The sequence below is a fragment of the Pelobates fuscus genome, chromosome 2, assembly GCF_036172605.1.
Source record: "Pelobates fuscus isolate aPelFus1 chromosome 2, aPelFus1.pri, whole genome shotgun sequence".
Lineage (NCBI taxonomy): Eukaryota > Metazoa > Chordata > Amphibia > Anura > Pelobatidae > Pelobates > Pelobates fuscus.
Window position 1 is genome coordinate 57172359 of NC_086318.1, and position 19581 is coordinate 57191939.

Consider the following 19581-nt stretch of genomic DNA (forward strand, 5'->3'; position numbering starts at 1 on the left):
AGTAATTTTGGTTTCTGTCAGAAAGGTTATGAACCACATAAAAGCTGTTGTCTTCAATTGACCTTTTAATTTGTTTCCTGTTTCCTTGGCAGCCAGTGGTCCTGAGGCAGGCAGCAGTGATTTTTGAGAGTGAGGGCTCTAATAATGTGCTTTCTAGGCTTCCATACATGCCTGTTTGAGCTTTCCCAGCCCAATCCTCCCTCTCCCTCCCTCCCTGCCTGTAATTCTGCATTCTGTACACTGAGCAGTGTGAAGCTGTGGAGTAGGCTGTGTCTTTGTGGCTCCAGTGTATGGATACACTGATGTATGCTCGCCTTGGAATCCCTCCTGCTTCCCTCAATAATGTGAAACAAAGTGTCAGCACTGCATTGACTCTCTGATTTCTGTCTTTTTAGGTGTGGATTACAAGAAATCTTTTTGTTTTATTGCATTGTGCTCGATGCACCCAATTCCCTTTAGTTTTGGAGGAAGCTGTGTTAGTTTGTACACTGGAGCAGGCTGCTTTGGGGTTTTTTTTGGGGTTGGAGGACTGAATTGTGTCAAGGTCCTCCTTGTCCTCTGCATTGAGTCTCAGGCTTGCAAGGAGAGGGGGACATCTTCAGCACCATCTTCTTCCTCATCCTTTTTACGATCAGAGGCATTACCATGGTTACGAGTACCACAGGATCCACACTGCTCCTTCCTCTCAGCAATGCTGTGCAGCTGCCTATAGACCAGGTAAGGTGCAGGTAGGGTCACTGCAGGGGCATGTGTCACAGAGCTCACGCTGTTGCATCTGAATTTGTGTTGTTTTTGGGTTACTAGCTGCCTTGGGCACTAATGGATATTATTACCAGCTTTATAACAATACTGTGTTTTCATTTTCGTTATCCACTTTGTTTTGGCCAAATTCCACCTGCCAGGATGTCACTTACTGTGGCAGTATGGGCCCATGGTCTGTTATAGGTCCATACACCAATGCTAGCACTTGGGTTTGTGAAGAAACAATCACATTGATAATTCTATGTTCTCAGTATGGTTACACAATCTCTTTCTCAGCCTACAATGTAATTATTGCGTAACTAATACTAACCAAAACTGAAAATATTATCTTCTGCATTGTAGTCACCAGGAATACAATTAATGGTCTGATTAATAAAAGCGGAAATAACTTGACACAAAATATCAGTTTCATTATTTTGCTGGCCTGGTGAAATTCATGGTTAAAACTGGTAGATTGTTTCATGTTAAATCTGGTTAACAGGGCCTAAAAGTGTGTGAGAGAGAGAGAGAGAGAGAGAGAGAGAGAGAGAGAGAGAGAGAGAGAGAGAGAGAGAGAGAGAGAGAGAGAGAGAATGAGAGAATGTGTGTATATATATATATATATATAGATAAATAGCCAATGCTAATATATCTACTGTTTTCTTTATTGAATTGCATTCAAACAGCATAGTTACATCACAGATGGGTAAGCCATGGCACACCTGTTGTCGTGAACTACATATGCCCAGCTCTACCCCGTCCGCACTGGCTGTGCATTGTGGGAAATATAGTCCACAAAAGCTGGAGAGCCATCATTAGATTATATAGTCCACAAAAAAAGTGTATTAAGGTAATTTACGAAAATTATAATTGTCCAGAATTAAATTTCAAATTGAAGGCTTAAACAATTGATTTGGAAATACTCTACAAATCCATTATGATTGAAGTTTGGCTATTTTGGTCTAAATTTTGATATCCACTTTCAATTCTTGACAATTCTCACTCTAGTGAATAACTCTGTATGTTCATTTATTTACATATGTTATGTGATGTGGGTTAGATAGATAGAAAATAACTGTGTACGTTTTGATTTTTTTTTTTTTTACTTTTAAATGGCCACAGGTTGAGAAACCTATGTCGCTTGTCCTAGAGCCCCTAAGAAACATATTGTGGCGGGCTCCTCCACCAACCAAATTGCAAACCTAGTGACCATAAATTGCAGGGCTTGTAAAAAATCCTGCTTCTTAGCTATTTTTATCCTGTTCTGATTTTTGTTTGTCTAAAAAAAAATTATTTAATTTTTAGTTTGTCCCAATTCAATGTTTTAATAAGTAATCTTCTAAATTTCCTAATATGCAGAATTGTAACTAAGTTTGCAATTTAGCTGTAGAATAGGATTGTTCCAAAAATAAGAATTCATTGTATCTATGTGCTAAGATTCTTTAATAAATATAGAGATTCTGCAGCCCCTAATACTAAACAAACTGCTCTGTGGCTACATATTAGTCGCAGCCGTAGACCTACATATGGCAGTCGCAGCCGTAGACCTTGTCGGATTCACTGTTATCCTATATAATTTAATGGGAAATGCCAGGTAGTGCTTGCGTCACAGCCGGTGCTTAGAGTTAGTATAAATATCTCCGTCTCTGCAGCTGCCTTTAACACATGCTATAAAGACACACCCCCTTTAGTGCCTGGGCACACAGCTGCTGGAGACACAGCTCTGCTCTAGATTGGCACAGTGTATCACTGGGATAACCCACAAGGTTAAAGGGTTGTTACATTTCTTTGTGTGGGCATGTATGACTTTGCCATGCTCTCGGAAGAGTGTTGCCAGGCTGTATGTAGTTTTCATTAAACACAATGAGGATTCCCATGGTAACCACCACAATTAAGTAATATATTTAATGCTAGCAGCGTATGTTGGCTAAACACTGTTGGACAGTAATTTTGTGCCTTTTAGCTGCATGTGGACTCTTGTGTGATAAGAAATGGCAGCGATAAAATCTCATGTCTTGGATTTGCCATAAGTACCCTATCATTTTACAGGAGGAGAAGATGCAAAAATAATAACTTCAGTTGTTAGCAATTTATTGTAAAAAAGAGAAGAAAAAAAATTGGCAGCATTTTGGGGAACCAATGCCAAGTCCTAGACATTAAAGACAACCCGTCTTTGGGTTCTTAAATGTGTGCACTAATGGTACCAATGAATCTGACGTATCTAAATTAGAATTTAGGATTTTAGTGGATGCACACTGACAAGGGTCACAAGGATAGAGAAGTTCTACTGCTCCATGCTGCTCTAGTTTAGAGTTTTCGCAAAAGGAAGCTCACCGTAATGGGAGCCCTAATGCAGAACTATCCCCTGGACTATAGCTGGACATGGTGAGTCAAAAATCTGTAATCAGGTACACCCTTTACTCTAGTACATTATAGTAATGATGAAAATAATCCAACATTAAAGGTAACGTATAATCTCAAAAATAGAATTTATATTTTAGGCACTATTGGTTCTCCCCTGCCCATCCCCTTTGCTATGAAAACAAATTGACTTAAAGAATGATTACTTGCATAGTTTCCAGCACCGGTACTCCTCTGCCGCAGCCGTCAGGTCCACCTTCAGAGATGTCAACATGTCTGCTGATGTAGTCTGCATTCTCCTCCAATCCAATGCATAGAGAAGGCATGTGTTTTAGATATGCAAGTGGTGCCACACACCGCACACCTCCTATTATCAGCAGCATTTGATTCAAGGATATTCACTCAGTCCTGGAGAAGAAAGCACTAGATGTGTATTTAACACTGCAATGTATTGCAGAGTTAAAATGACAGGACTACTGCACCATAACTACTTCATTTTACATCAGGCAGTGGCAGCTAGTGATATTTTCAGACGGTAGGGCACCAGTCTCCTCCCCCAGAATTTTACTCTTCCCATCTCCCCATAGAGTACGTACAGTAATACAAGCTTGTCACTGCATATGCATAAAGCTATCTCTAAAATATATAGAGCTGAGTACAATACAGGGATAACCATACCACAAAAAGAGCTGAGAAAAAAAACATATAATACACAGAGCTGGGCACACCACAAAGTTACCTATACAATACACAGAACTGGATAAACTACAGAGATACTCATACAACAGGTAGAGCTGAGTAAAATACAGAGAAATAGCACACAGAGCTGGATACAGGAAAAATATACCTTTAACCATGTGTGTCCAACCTTTTGGCTGACACAGCCTGTCACAATCCAAAGGGAAAATAATCTAAATGCCTTTTTTAATAATTAGAGCTGTCTGCGTGGCCCCAGGTGCCAGCTCTGCCCTCGCCACCCAGACTGCAACCGGGCTGCACTGCCAGCAGTCCCAAGCTGAATGCAGCGGGTTGTACACCCCTGCTCTTAACTGTCCCACAGAGCCAGGAGATGCCCACACAGTACATCTCTTTAAAATGCTTCAGCTCTCTCTCTATATCTTCCTAGTCCTCTCTTAGCTCTCCCTTACATGATCTTATCTTCAGTAGTGCTCCTGCTATGATAACGATAGCTTTCTATTAAAAATCGCTGCTGTTATGAAATACGTCAGCTACTCCATTAGCTCTCAGCACACAGGGTGCACATGGTTAAAGTATCAACATACTGATAGACACCAACAAATTTGGATACTTCTGGCTTACTTATAGCTCAGCACACAGTGTACACAGGGTTAAAGCAGCAGGATACTGATAGACTACGTATTAACTTTGCAGGTCGAAATATAATTACTCTGCAGTGGTAATATGGATCCAAGAAGTAGCTGACATAGTTAACAGAATCAGCATTCACTACAGATTAAAAGCGATTGAAATCAGATCAGTCCTCAGAGTCACAGCCGCAGTCCTGCAGTTTGAAGCGTCACACATTTTCAACTAGCCACAGCATCAGTGTCTCAGGTCAGCTGTATAGTGACGGAGAAATTTAAAACGATTGTGAGTATGAACAGTAGGAGTTATTAAAACTATCAGTGACGGGCAGCACAGTGCTCTGTGTCTGAGATGTCCCCTCCTTTTAACAACCCTGTAAATATATACATTTTAGTAACTTCCAAAGTCACTCACTAGGGCTATTAGGGGAGATAAAAAAGAAAATATTAAAGGAACACCATGGGGTCAGAAACACAAACATGTATTGCTGACCCTATAGTCTTTATTGTCTTCCCCACCCATTTATAAATTTAAAAATCGGTGGGGAAGACAGTAATTAACACAAAATATATCTCCTGCCTGCAGAATTAGCAATATGCAAATCTACCTGAACATGCAAATTAACAAGCCTTGCTAATTCAGGTAGTGCATATAGCTGTGGCTACCAACAGAGGGTGCTGTAAAGGCTCTACAGCCAAATCCACTTCGTTGGTAGCAAGCATAAGTAGGACAGTAGAGCAGATAAAACCTTTAACCACAACCAAATATATTATACACACCCTGCACCTATAATGGGCACAGGGTGTTTAAAACATAAAAACAATTTAGGAACCAGCTCCCCGTGATGGTGACTAACGTCACATCACCCCCCTCCTCTCAGGAAAAGGAATCACAGTATTTCTAAACTACTGCAAATATATATTTTTCTCTACATAAAATCTGGTGGGGCGTTGCCCCTATGTACGAGCCTCCACTGACAACAGGGTAACCATTTCATGGTGATAGGTCAGTGCTGGCCACTCCAAAACTGAATTTCACCTTAGTACTTGTGTCAAATAGAATGCTATGTGTTCATTACACAACCTTTCCATTTCAACCTGGTTAGGTAAACTGTTACAATACAAGGTAAAGGGAAATATTGTAACGCATATTAATGTAAATGTTTTCAAACTAAACAAAGTAACAGACCGTGTTTGAAGCCACTGATGCCATGAGTCCCCCTTATCTAACTCAGTAAATCCAAGGTCAGGCTTTTTAACAATTTAGGTGTCAGGGAAATTGGTTATAAAACAATCAAAGCTCTCGTGATGGGTAACCTGGTGCCACATTGTTGCCAACCACGTGTGATTTAATAGTTTAAATTGAAATTTATTATAATTAATTTATTGTAGTGCGGTTTTAATCTAGAACACCATTCATGGAAAAATTATATAACCAGAACTTGCCAAGGACACATTACTATTCTTTTACTATAATAAAAAAAATGACTAATGTGTTTATAATGTGTAATAATGTATAATGTGTAATAAATGATTTATTTCAATATCTGGCAAATATCTTTGTTGTACAGTAGGCGGTAGGTAAATCAGCACTTTAGCAGAATACTCGGTTCCAACTACCAGAATGCTTTGGAGGTCATATTTTAAGAGCTACATTGAAGCAGTTCTAGAAGAAGCAAACAGAATTAAAAAAAATAATACTAATCATTTTTAATATACATTTAAAACAACAATTATATTGTTAAAATATATTTATTTTCAAGTTAGAGTAGTTCCTTTTTAGCTAACATTTAGGGCCTTCATAGTTTACAAAAAAAAGGCTGCAAAAAAACATTAGCCCTACCTGTACTCTAGTAATCTGTAATCTGAGACAGTCTCGGTTCAGTAGCCCAATCTCCCCACAAATAGGTAATTATGTTTGATGAGCACCTACAATGCATATGTTGCAATCACTACGTTTCACCAGTCAAGTGCTTCTCAATGAGCTGTGTTCGGTGTCATCGTGCTATGTTTGATGACGCCAAATGTGAAGACCTTCAAACATTTTTTTTTTTTTTTAAAGAGCTTCTAGTGACGGTCTCTCTCTCTGCTACTGGAAACCTGTTTTGGTTAAATGTACTCTTTGCCATTTCTCAGAAACAGTTATAATTTACATCAAGTGACTTTGGTGTCTTTGTAACACTGTTATGTACACGTGCACCCTAATGTATTCTACTATAGCATTGCCCATTTGCCTAAGGTTGAAAACATTTCTCATGTAAGAATAAAATCTAAGATTGCAGATTTTAACCCCGCTCCCCATGCTTTTTAAATGGGTCCCTGTTGAACTCACACATCATAGCACATTGCGGTGCCATGTAGACCGCTTTGATACTGAGAAGTAGTGATGCCGCGAACATAACATTTTTGGTTCGCAAACGCGAACTTCCGCAAATGTTCGCGAACCGGCGAACCGGGCGAACCGCCATAGACTTCAATGGGCAGGCGAATTTTAAAACCCACAGGGACTCTTTCTGGCCACAATAGTGATGGAAAAGTTGTTTCAAGGGGACTAACACCTGGACTGTGGCATGCCGGAGGGGGATCCATGGCAAAACTCCCATGGAAAATTACACAGTTGATGCAGAGTCTGGTTTTAATCCATAAAGGGCATAAATCAGCTAACATTCCTAAATCACAATGGATATGGATTGACACCTGACATATGACATATTGACACCTTGACATATGGATTGACACCTGTCCTCAGAGACCCTGATACACACTGACACAGAGCAGAATAGGGACTGTTCCCCCTACATAGGGTCACTTTGCAGATATGGATTGACACCTGTCCTCAGGGAACCTGATACACACTGACACAGAGCAGAATAGGGACTGTTCCCCCTACATAGGGTCACTTGGCAGATATGTATTGAAACCAAAATATGGGTCAATCCAAACTTTTTCAGTGAAAATAAGGCGTATCACAACTCCTTGTTGTTCTCAGGTGTTGCTCTGCTTTCCAAATTATTCAATCTCATTGATGGAGAAAGATGCAAAAAGAAGAGACATCCAGAGTGAGAAAACCAGAAGAACTTGTGCAAAGTACAAAAAGCATTTATTACTGGTTTTAATCCATAAAGGGCATAAATCAGCTAACATTCCTAAATCACAATGGATATGGATTGACACCTGACATATGACATATTGACACCTTGACATATGTATTGACACCTGTCCTCAGAGACCCTGATACACACTGACACAGAGCAGAATAGGGACTGTTCCCCCTACATAGGGTCACTTGGGAGATATGTATTGACACCTGTCCTCAGAGACCCTGATACACACTGATATAGAGCAGAATAGGGACTGTTCCCCCTACATAGGGTCACTTGGCAGATATGGATTGACACCTGTCCTCAGGGACCCTGATACATATTGACACAGAGCAGAATAAGGACTGTTCCTCCTACATAGGGTCACTTGGCAGATATGGATTGACACCTGTCCTCAGAGACCCTGATACACACTGACAGGTGTGCGGTGGGTGGGGGCCATAAATCACAATGGGGGGGACCTACTGTCCTCCCGACCGCCCCCACCCGTGAGAGGTGGGTGGGGGCCATAAAAATAATGAGGGGGGGGGACCTACTGTATGATGTTGTATCGATCAGGTAGTGTAAGGGTTACGCCCGCTTCACAGTGACAGACCAAACTCCACGTTAAACGCACCGCAAACAACCGCAAACAGTCCATTTGCACAACCGCAAACTCACCATTTGCACAAGGTTGGATACCAAGCTAGCCATGTCCCGTTCCTTGTCCTCACTGATGTCATTGAAGGTCTCTTCCTCCACCCAGCCACGTACAACACCAAGGGTCCCCGAAAGGTGACAACAAGCCCCCTGGGACGCCTGCTGTGTTTGGTCTTCCACCTCCTCAAAGCCACCTTCCTCCTCTGACTCTCTTCTTCAGACTCCTCTCTCTGCGTTGCCTCTGTCTGTGTTATTATAAGGTGTGTTAAGTAGTACTATTCTTATCAGTTTAATCCCTCTTACGAGGACTATTTCCTTGTTTCGCCAAACCCCTTCAAAGATGGAAAAAGCGGTATGAGTGGAAGAAATTAGGAAATGTGGTCAGGTGGTGGTGCCAGCCCCACCGAGGGCTTGTACCCAGGTATGCTAATAAACTGAAAAAAGAAAAAATCTCCCAAGAAGGAGATCTAAAACTGGCATAGGAAAAGGTTAGACAACTATAATAAAGTGATACCTACAAATCCTAGTGAGCATAGGTGTATAATAGAGGGAGAAAGGGAAAGCAGAGTAATGCTTCCTAATACCGTGGTTAGTACCCTTTGTTAAAGTAAATTGAGTAATGGACAAAAGTCTTTATTGTATCATTTATAAATAACAAAGGGATACTATACTCATTCCCCTATAGTGGCTAATTGTGTAATAATGGTAATACTATTACCTATTATATAATATTGCCAGGGGCAAGGAAATTCCCTCTAAATAGATGGGTATAGGCAGAGAGTATGGAGACCGGAGTGATGCTGTCATAAAAAGTGTCAATAAGGTGATATAAAGTTAAATGTATCACAGACACAGGTAGAAGGGCTATAAAGACCCAGAGAGGTATACGAAGAATCCTCTAAACTAGCCCTAATCTCCTTAAACACCTTCAAGGGTGTTCTAAGCTAAAGCTCAATCTAAACGTTTAGATGACTGCCTGATTTCCCATCACAGATGCTGGCTAGGAATGACACTGTGCAAGAGAAAGAGCGGGTCTAAGTGCCCATAGTGCAGTAAAGTGTCCCTAGTGAAGTGAAAAAGAGAATAACTAGCTGGCGCCAAAGAGAATAATCAGGGGACGTGTAAATAGCATCAATTTTAGGAACCGGGAGATGGAAAAAGATGCTTGGTCGGTCCTCCTACTTCAAATTTGGGGCACTGCGCGTGCAATCTAATGTGCCACCAGATAGGAGTGGTGTGTTAAATAGTACTATTCCTATCAGTTTAATCCCTGTTATGTGCCTTTTTTTTTGTTTGGTTTTTGAAGCCACAGTGCAGCACCAGAGGCCCGACAAATTAGGCATGTATTAGGTATTAGGTATTGTTGCAGCCGCTACTGTAGCAGCGGCCAGAAAAATGTATGTTTGTTTCCCAGGCAGAAAGTGCCCTAAAACATTGCGGCTTGAACCCTAGTTGGTGGCGAATAAGTCACGCAAGTCAACCGGCATTCAGAGCTAAAATACAGCAGCGTGTGGACCATATTTAGCCCAAGGCAGCTCATCTCATCAGGCCTTTTTTAGTCGAATGTATCGCCCACTGTCAGTCCCTTCGTTATCCATCCCTCATTCATCTTAATAAAGGTGAGGTAATCTAGACTTTTTTGACCTACGCGACTTCTCTTCTCAGTGACAATACCTCCTGCTGCACTGAAGGTCCTTTCTGACAGGACACTTGAAGCGGGGCAGGCCAGAAGTTATATCGCAAATTGGGATAGCTCAGGCCACAGGTCAAGCCTGCACACCCAGTAGTCAAGGGGTTCATCGCTCCTCAGAGTGTCGATATCTGCAGTTAAGGCGAGGTAGTCTGCTACCTGTTGGTCGAGTCGCTCTCTGAGGGTGGATCCCGAAGGGCTGTGGCGATGCGTAGGACTTAAAAAGCTCCGCATGTCCTCCATCAACAACACGTCTGTAAAGCGTCCTGTCCTTGCCGTCGTGGTCGTGGGAGGAGGAGGATTACTTTCACCTCTTCCCCTGTTAGATTCCCGTTGTGCTGTGACATCACCCTTATACGCTGTGTAAAGCATACTTTTTAATTTATTTTGCAAATGCTGCATCCTTTCCGACTTGTTGTAATTTGGTAACATTTCAGCCACTTTCTGCTTATACCGGGGGTCTAGTAGCGTGGACATCCAGTACAGGTCGTTCTCCTTCAGCCTTTTTATACGAGGGTCCCTCAACAGGCACGACAGCATGAAAGACCCCATTTGCACAAGGTTGGATGCCGAGCTACTCATTTCCCGTTCCTCCACCTCAGTGATCTCAATGAAGGTATGTTCTTCCCCCCAGCCACGTACAACACCATGGGTACCAGATAGGTGACAACGAGCACCCTGGGATGCCTGTTGTGGTTGGTCTTCCTCCTCCTCCTCAAAGCCACATTCCTCCTCTGACTCCTCTTCCTCACAATCCTCTTCCAGTGTTGCCGCAGGTCCAGCAAGCGATGCTGATAAGGCTGTTTCTGGTGGTGATGGTGACCACAACTCTTCCTCTTCCTCTTCACGCTCATCTACGGCCTGATTCAGCACTCTTCGCAGGGCACGCTCCAGGAAGAAAACAAATGGTATGATGTCGCTGATGGTGCCTTCGGTGCGACTGACTAGGTTTGTCACCTCCTCAAAAGGACGCATGAGCCTACACGCATTGCGCATGAGCGTCCAGTAACGTGGCAAAAAAAATCCCAGCTCCCCAGAGGCTGTCCTAGGACCCCGGTCATACAAATATTCATTAACGGCTTTTTCTTGTTGGAGCAGGCGGTTGAACATTAGGAGTGTTGAAATCCAACGTGTCGGGCTGTCGCAAATCAAGCGCCTCACTGGCATGTTGTTTCGCCGCTGGATATCTGCAAAGTGCGCCATGGCCGTGTAGGAACGCCTGAAATGGCCACACACCTTCCTGGCCTGCTTCAGGACGTCCTGTAAGCCTGTGTACTTATGCACAAAGCGTTGTACGATCAGATTACACACATGTGCCATGCACGGCACATGTGTCAACTTGCCCAACTTCAATGCCGCCAACAAATTTGTTCCGTTGTCACAAACCACTTTGCCGATCTCCAGTTGCTGTGGAGTCAGCCACTTTTCCACCTGTGCGTTCAGGGCGGACAGGAGTGCTTGTCCGGTGTGACTCTCTGCTTTCAAGCAAGTCAAAGCCAAGACGGCGTGACACTGCCGTATCCGGGATGTGGAATAGTACCTGGGAGCTGGGGGGGTGCCGTTGATGTGGAGCAAGACGCAGCAGCAGAAGAGGACTCAGCCAAGGAGGTTATGGAAGAGGATGGAGTAGGAGGAGTAGAGGAGGTGGCAGCAGGCCTGCCTGCAAGTCGTGGCGGTGTCACCAACTCCTCTGCAGAGCCACGCATTCCATGCTTGGCAGCCGTCAGCAGGTTTACCCAATGCGCAGTGTAGGTGATATACCTGCCCTGACCATGCTTTGCAGACCAGGTATCAGTGGTCAGATGGACCCTTGCCCCAACACTGTGTGCCAGACATGCCATTACTTCCTTTTGCACAATCGAGTACAGGTTGGGGACTGCCTTTTGTGAAAAGAAATTTCGTCCGAGTACCTTCCACTGCAGTGTCCCAATAGCTACAAATGTTTTGAACGCCTCAGACTCCACCAGCTTGTATGGTTAAAGCTGGCGGGCTAATAGTTTGGACAAGCCAGCTGTCAGACGCTGGGCAAGGGGGCGACTTTCTGACATTGGCTTCTTACGCTCAAACATGTCTTTGACAGACACCTGACTGTGGGCAGATGAGCGGGAACTGCTCAAGGCGAGAGACGGAGTGGCGGATGGTTGAGAGGGGGCAAGGAGGACAGCAGTGGTTGATGTGGCTGAAGATGCTGGACCAGGAGGAGGATGGCGGCTTTGAGTTTGTGTGCTGCTTGTACTCATGTGTTGATCCCATAGGCGTTTGTGATGTGCGATCATGGGTGCCGATGCATGCTGTCTGACTGTGCCACTAGCTCCTTGCGACGACCTCCCCCTGCTTCCAACTCGTCTCCTCCTCTGTTTTCGTCTCCTCTCTGTTTCCCCATCTGAACTTTCGCCCTGTTCTTCTTCTTGCCGAGCGGGCACCCACGTGACATCCATGGACGCATCGTCATCATCAACCGCTTCACTTGTATCTGACAACTCAGCAAAGGAAGCAGCAGCGGGTACAACATCATCATCATCATACCGTACGTCCATGTGTGTAATGCTGCCTGACTGAAACATATCCCTGTTATCTACATCCTCTGGCAATAATGGTTGCGCATCACTCATTTCTTCAAACGGATGTGTAAATAACTCCGCTGACAGATAAAGTGAAGCGGCTGTGGTGCTAGTGATGGTGGTGGCGGCAGGCGGGTGAGTGGTATCTTGAGAAATGCCCGAAGCTAAGCTGGAGGAGGATGGTGCGTCAAGGTTCCGAGCGGAAGCTGTAGAAGATTGGATGTCCTGTGTTAGCTAGTCAACTATGTCCTCAGAACTTTTCAAGTTCAGGGTACGTGGCCTCTGAAAACTGGGCATTATTCTAGGGCAAAAGGGAATCACAGCACCACGACCACGACGGCCCCTGCGGGGTGGCCTGCCTCTGCCTGTCATTGTTTTTTGGATTAGTGGTACTATGCGTGCAAGCTACTGTGAGACCTGGTATGAGTGGCACTGTGCAGTGGCAGAGGTTGGCAAAGTACACGCTGTAGGCCTGACACACCCGCTTGAAGACAACTAACTGCTATTCAATCTATAACAGTGAAAAAAGTTTTTGGGTTTTTAAATGCACGCTATTGTGACACCAGATATGAGTGGCACTGTGCACTGGCAGAGGTTGGCAGAGTAGACGCTGTAGGCCTGACACACCCGCTTGAAGACAACTAACTGCTATTCAATCTATAACAGTGCAAAAAGTTTTGGGGATTTTAAATGCATGCTATTGTGACACCAGATATGAGTGGCACTGTGCACTGGCAGAGGTTGGCAGAGTACACGCTGTAGGCCTGACACACACTTATGAAGGACACTGACTGCTATTATATTACAGTCAAAAACTTTTTTTGTTTTTAAATGCAAGCTATTGTGACAACAGATATGAGTGGCACTGTGCACTGGCAGAGGTTGGCAGAGTACACGCTGTAGGCCTGACACCTGCTTGAAGGACACTGACTGCTATTAGATTACAGTCAAAAACTTTTTTTGTTTTTAAATGCACGCTATTGTGACACCAGATATGAGTGGCACTGTGCACTGGCAGAGGTTGGCAGAGTAGACGCTGTAGGCCTGACACACCCGCTTGCAGACAACTAACGGCTATTCAATCTATTACAGTGAAAACATTTTTTTTGTTTTTAATTGCAAGCTATTGTGACACCAGATATGAGTGGTGGCACTGGGCAAGTGGGCACAGTATCCACTGTGAGCCTGACACAGAAGCTGGCAGGCAGGCAACTGCAATTAGATTACACAGGAAAAAAAAGCAGACTGATGTTCTAGCCCTAAAAAGGGCTTTTTGGGGTGCTGTCCTTACAGCAGATATCAGATGAGTCCTTCAGGACTGTAGTGGACACTGAATACACTAGCCTAGCTATCCATTTCCCTATCAAATCAGCAGCAGCTACACTTTCCCTCCTCTATCTAAGAATGCAGCTTCAGAATGAATCTAAAATGGATGCTGTACAGGAGGTGGGAGGGTCTGGAAGGGAGGGTCTGCTGCTGATTGGCTGGAATGTGTCTGCTGACTGTGAGGCACAGGGTCAAAGTTTACTCAATGATGACGAATAGGGGGCGGATCGAACCGCGCATATGTTCGCCCGCCGTGGCGAACGCGAACACGCTATGTTCGCCGGGAACTATTCGCCAGCGAACCGTTCGGTACATCACTACTGAGAAGAATCTAAACAAGATGTTTTACAGAATAAAATATATAAAGTAAGAGTTGTAAAAAGAGTCATACATATAATTTTACATTTGACAAATGGGTTTCCAAGCTAATGCTATGTACGTAATTTGTATGCTGTCAAAAAAGGGTAAAATACTTTTGATCTCAGGTGTATGTATGTTAACGAGTTGGTGTGCATAATGGATAGATTTGCAGGAGCAAGGTCCACTTTAGGCAGGTAGGTTGTATATAGTTAAAAACGTGTTTCTGCGTTTTTATTGTACAGTTCCTCATGTAGTGATCAAGTTATACCATATAACATTCCTTACCACGGAGAGAGATATTCCCCATGGTGAATAAAAAGCATAACAAACACATCTGCTTTGCATTTAGATCATATGATGAAAGTAAAATTTGGAAATGTGCTTTATGTATGGATGTAGCTTAGTAAAATGTGCTGCGTTTGAATAATATAAATCTTTTGAGAAGATTAAGGACAGCCTATAAAGTGTGTGGCCACCTAAAGCATGTATTTAAGAAAAATATACAATATTTACACTATAAACTCCTCATTTTAGGGTCCTGCCCTGACCCGCCATGCCAGGTTTGTTCCCTAGTGATCTGCATTTCGGCACACCAAGGAACTGTCTCCTAAAAGCGATGCACCAGCACATTATTAGACGCACTAAAACCCTGCAGGGAGCACTGAAACAGAAACGTTGTCTGTCCTTAGTGGGCTGGCCTGTGTGCATGCATTCATGTTAGGCTGACCTGCCAGTTCTTTAGGTGGACCTGCCACTATTCTGGGTGGTTTTGCCCCCTTTGTGTGGCACCAGTGACTCGATTCTCTTCAGTGGCATGCACCCTTTTCCCCGCCCAGCAGTGTCTTTGTTCATGGAACAACCGTGTTGGGGGGTATGATATAAATTTAGTAAACTATACATATATAATTGTGTAAAATACATATAAATGGGAGTCATGACAAATTGTATGCCGTGCTACATTTATGTATTCATTACACAACATGGCCTAATTGTTATATTTTTGTAGGACAGTCACAGTACTTATTTATTTTTGTATTCACGACTGCTGACCGATACATGTACTGGGTGCCACCAGTTTACATTTTCCAACTAATCTGGTCTTCATGTTCCCATGAGGCGTCTGGTAGCTGTGTGCTTTGAGAGTCTGTATGTTGCAAACACAAGTCCAAGTGCACTGCCAAACATGTGTTCAATACTATGCACAACACAGCACACAAACAAAATAAGGCAAAATATAATCTGCATTATCTCCTTATACGGTGAGAAGAGCCGGTTTCAAAAACCATCCAGTATATATTTTCCTCTAAAGCCCCAATGCTAAAAGCTGACAGATGACAGTAGCGTATTGCAAATACAAAGCCATGCCAATAATAAACATCTGGGTGGAAACTACATTTTTATAGATTAAACAGCCAACCAAAAAGACACTGGTTCATTCTTAGAAATAGGTCAAGTTTGAAACAGGTCCACAGTAGTATGTGCGTCTGAAGCTTTGATTGTTGTATATCAGTCTTGTTGCCATGGGACTGTGTATCCTGTGTACTGGCACTCAGTTGGCTTACATTCTCATTGAGGGTTATGTTTAAAGAGTAATTCTGCAACAAAGTTCTGAATGGAAGGGACTGCGGTATTTATTGCCACGGTGATTGCTTTACTATTGGAACTTTGCCCCAGAATTTCACTTAATACAAAATGTTTTTTTTTTTTTTTATCAATGGTAAATAAGCAAACACAGATTGTGTCTGTATTCACACAGCTATGCAGGTAAACATACTCCTATCTATTAGTACCTTTTGACAGCAAGATTCTGTTTTTGAGTTATCAAGCCAAAGAATAGTCCAGATTGTTTGCATTTATCACTATGGGCGCTTTCCTCTTATATCAAACATTCATGTAGTTTATTCTCTGACCTACAAAAAAGAACAATGACGCACTTACTCCACTAGGTTTACTCTGCTTCCTGCCCAGAAGAAATCCAGGTCAGAGATGGATAGGTGTGATAAGATGCATGTCATCCTTGCTCATTACTTTTTTTTAACGATTATATTGAGACAGAGACATTAGCATTTAAAGGAATCAACAGCCATGGATCGTATGTCTTATACTGAAATATTGTGATCTGAGAAAGTTTCTAAATCGTTTTAAATCTTCAATTAAGCTTTCAAGTCCAATGATGTCCAATAGGTCTAAATAGCATAGGGAAATCATACCTCAACCTCTAAAATATTATGTGCCTTTTTTAGCCAGGGGAATCACTATAATGACATAGGGACCCATTCTGGATACCAGCTATAGGTAAAGAACCACTGATCTAAATATTTCTGGAGCATTTACTTTATTTATCTAACTGACATTGCTGGTACACATGGCATGGTGAGACTGTGTTTGATCCATGCTGAGCTTCCACATGTAGCATGGAAACCATTTTCCAACAATACATACTTAGACTAGAAAAATAATTCTAATATAGTTACTGGAGAAGAGGAGGAGGGCACTATAAAGTTAAGAATACATGTTTGTATTCCTAATGCTATAGTATTCCTTTTAAAGAGAAATCTTAAAGCCCAAGATCAATCTCACAACCCTGCCACCATATTCATTATTTAGCAGCCCATGTTCCCCCCTCATCAGACCCTGTCCCCCTCTACAGCCTCTGCCTCCATTATACTGCCCCTGTCCCCCCATACTGCCCCTGTCCCCCCTCTAGAGCCCCTGCCTCCTTAATAGTGACCCTGTCCCTCCTCTAAAACCCCCTCTACAGACCCTGCCTCCATCATACTGCCCCTGTCCTCCTCCTCTACAGCCCTGGTTCCCCCCAACAGCCTTTGCTCCCCGTTTAAAGCCCCTGCCTCCATTATACTGCCCCTGCCCCCCCTCTACAAACCCTGCCTCCATTATACTGCCCATGTCCTCCCCTCTACAGCCCCTGCCTACACAATACTGTCCCAGTCTCCCCCTCTACAAACCCTGCCTCCATTATACTGCCCATGTCCTCCCCTCTACAGCCCCTTCCTCCACTATACTGTATATGACAGTGTCTTTGTGTATCTGTATGTCTGTGTTTTTATGACTGTTTGGTTGTTTGCATGCATATCTCTGTGACTGTGCGCCTGTATGGTTGTGTGTGTTCCTATATATCTATGTCTATCTAGCTTTGGAGGAAAAATACACACAAAGGGCTGTGGTGGGTGGGTGAGGAGGGGTGGGGGGGCAACAAAACGGGCTGAGGGGAGAGACACACAGAAAAGGTCTGTGGGAAAGAAGAGGGTTGTATGAGACATAGAAAGGAGTGTAAGACAACATTACGGGGATACAATACACTAAAGGGGAAATTCAAAAGGGGGTTTACAAGACACTGGTGAAGATGCATTTTTGGGTGAGAGGGTAATGGGGTGGCAAAATGCATCTTCGCCTGTGTGTGCCAAAAATCCTTGCACCGTCCCTGCTTATACCTGGGTTAATTTTAGATTCTTTATTGGAATTGTAAGACATATTTTAAACCTAAACGAAATTATAGGTTTGGAGGAAGGAGACCCTATAAGCGGAATTATAGGTTAGGAGGAAGAAGGAGAACCTATAAGCGGAATTATAGGTTAGGAGGAAGGAGGAGAACCTATAAGCGGAATTATAGGTTTGGAGGAATAAGGAGAACCTATAAACGGAATTATAGGTTTGGAGGAAGAAGGAAAACCTATAAGCGGAATTATAGGTTAGGATGAAGGAGGAGAACCTATAAGCAGAATTATAGGTAAGGAGGAAGGAGGAGAACCTATAAGCGGAATTATAGGTTAGGAGGAAGAAGGAGAACCTATAAGCGGAATTATAGGTTAGGAGGAAGGAGGAGAACCTATAAGCGGAATTATAGGTTAGGAGAAAGAAGGAGAATCTATAAGTGGAATTATAGGTTAGGAGGAAGGAGGAGAACCTATAAGTGGAATTATAGGTTAGGAGGAAGGAGGAGAACCTATAAGCGGAATTATAGGTTAAGAGGAAGAAGGAGAACCTATAAGCGGAATTATAGGTTAGGAGGAAGAAGGAGAACCTATAAGCGGAATTATAGGTATAAGGAAAGACCAGAATTAAGAGTTTAGGCAATATGCCCCTAGCAGGTTATCAAGTAACAGGTAAGTCAAGAGGGGGAAAACCTATATGAAAAATTATAGGTTACTGGCAAACATAATATAACATAATATAATAAGACAGAGACAAATAAAATATGTAGCTATAATGAATTCAGTTTAAATGGACATTTAGTTATTCAGAGTCTTTTGGTTGGAGTCAGTAATACAGATACCAGATAATTGCAGCAGGGTTATTCAGGATAGTAGCATATAGTTAGAATAGTCAGTGTTATCTGTTGAATTTGGTTGGAGTAAAAGAGATTTGAAACAAAAGTAAAGAGGTAACAAAGTCCAGTATCAATAAAGCAGATTGGTTGATTGGTTGATTGGTTGAGTTCCGGTAGTTGTAATGTTGGTATGCAAACAAGGTAAAAAGGTAATAAAGTCCAATATAAAATAAAGCAGGTTGAAATTGGAAATCAGGATTTGTTACCAAGCTTCTTAGAAAAGAAATCTGGAAACAAGCAGTTTGGTTAAATAAATCAAGATGGTTCAGGGTATTTGGAGTTGAGCAGGTTTCTCAGAATGAGCCAGGATCAGAAGTCATGTCACTTCCAGAATCACAACCTCGATCAATGTAAAGGCAGTTTGGTTTAGTCGGGTGTTGCCGTTTATAGTAGATATAATCATCATGCTATGCAGATGAGAGTGAGTTTAGATAGACTAGTGGCTAGGGAGGCCACTAGCGGTAAAGCATAGGCACTGCTGATATAAACTTAAATGAAAGGAATAAAGTACCGAAATTAAGATTTGGATCATGACACCTATATAACCACTCCAACCCAACCCAGGCAGAAACAGAAGTTAAAGAACACACAACACAGACATTCCCTGATGCCTTGGCGCTGCCCTCCCTGTCCTCAGGCCAGCACAGCGCTGGTGACAGATGTCACAGTAGAAGAAATGGCAACAGTGTTAGGTTCTTTTAAACCGAATAAGAGCCCAGGACCAGATGGATACACAGCCCTATACTATAAAGTATTTGGACAACAACTACTCAAACACCTCAGTGCAGTATTCAATGCCCTATTATAGGGTGACAGTCTCCCCACAGAAATGGTAACCGCAAATATATGCCTCCTCCTGAAACCAGACAAAACACATGACGAACAAGGCCACTTCCGCCCGATATCGTTCGTAAATGTCGATATCAAACGTATGACCAAAATTATGGCAAATAGACTCAACCCATACTAATAAACGCTAATACATCCGGACCAGGTAGGATTCATCATCAACAAGCAAGCCATGGTTAACACCCATGGAGCAGTAGACATAATCTGGTACACCCAACACCGACGCATCCCGACGGCCATCATTTCACTCGACGCAGAGAAAGCATTTAATCGCCTTCTC

The 19581-nt window shown here is 42.9% G+C and overlaps 1 protein-coding gene across 1 annotated transcript in view; it reads left to right on the forward strand.

Moving 5' to 3' along the window:
• Positions 1 to 245: 245 nt before the first annotated feature.
• The window catches only part of MBOAT2 (membrane bound O-acyltransferase domain containing 2), a 211853-nt gene continuing 192517 nt past the window's right edge, over positions 246 to 19581 (forward strand). Inside the window, exon 1 of the mRNA XM_063442187.1 lies at positions 246 to 717. Coding sequence (XP_063298257.1) covers positions 646 to 717 — 72 coding nt within the window. The 5' untranslated portion in view covers positions 246 to 645. The remainder of the gene's footprint in view (positions 718 to 19581) is intronic.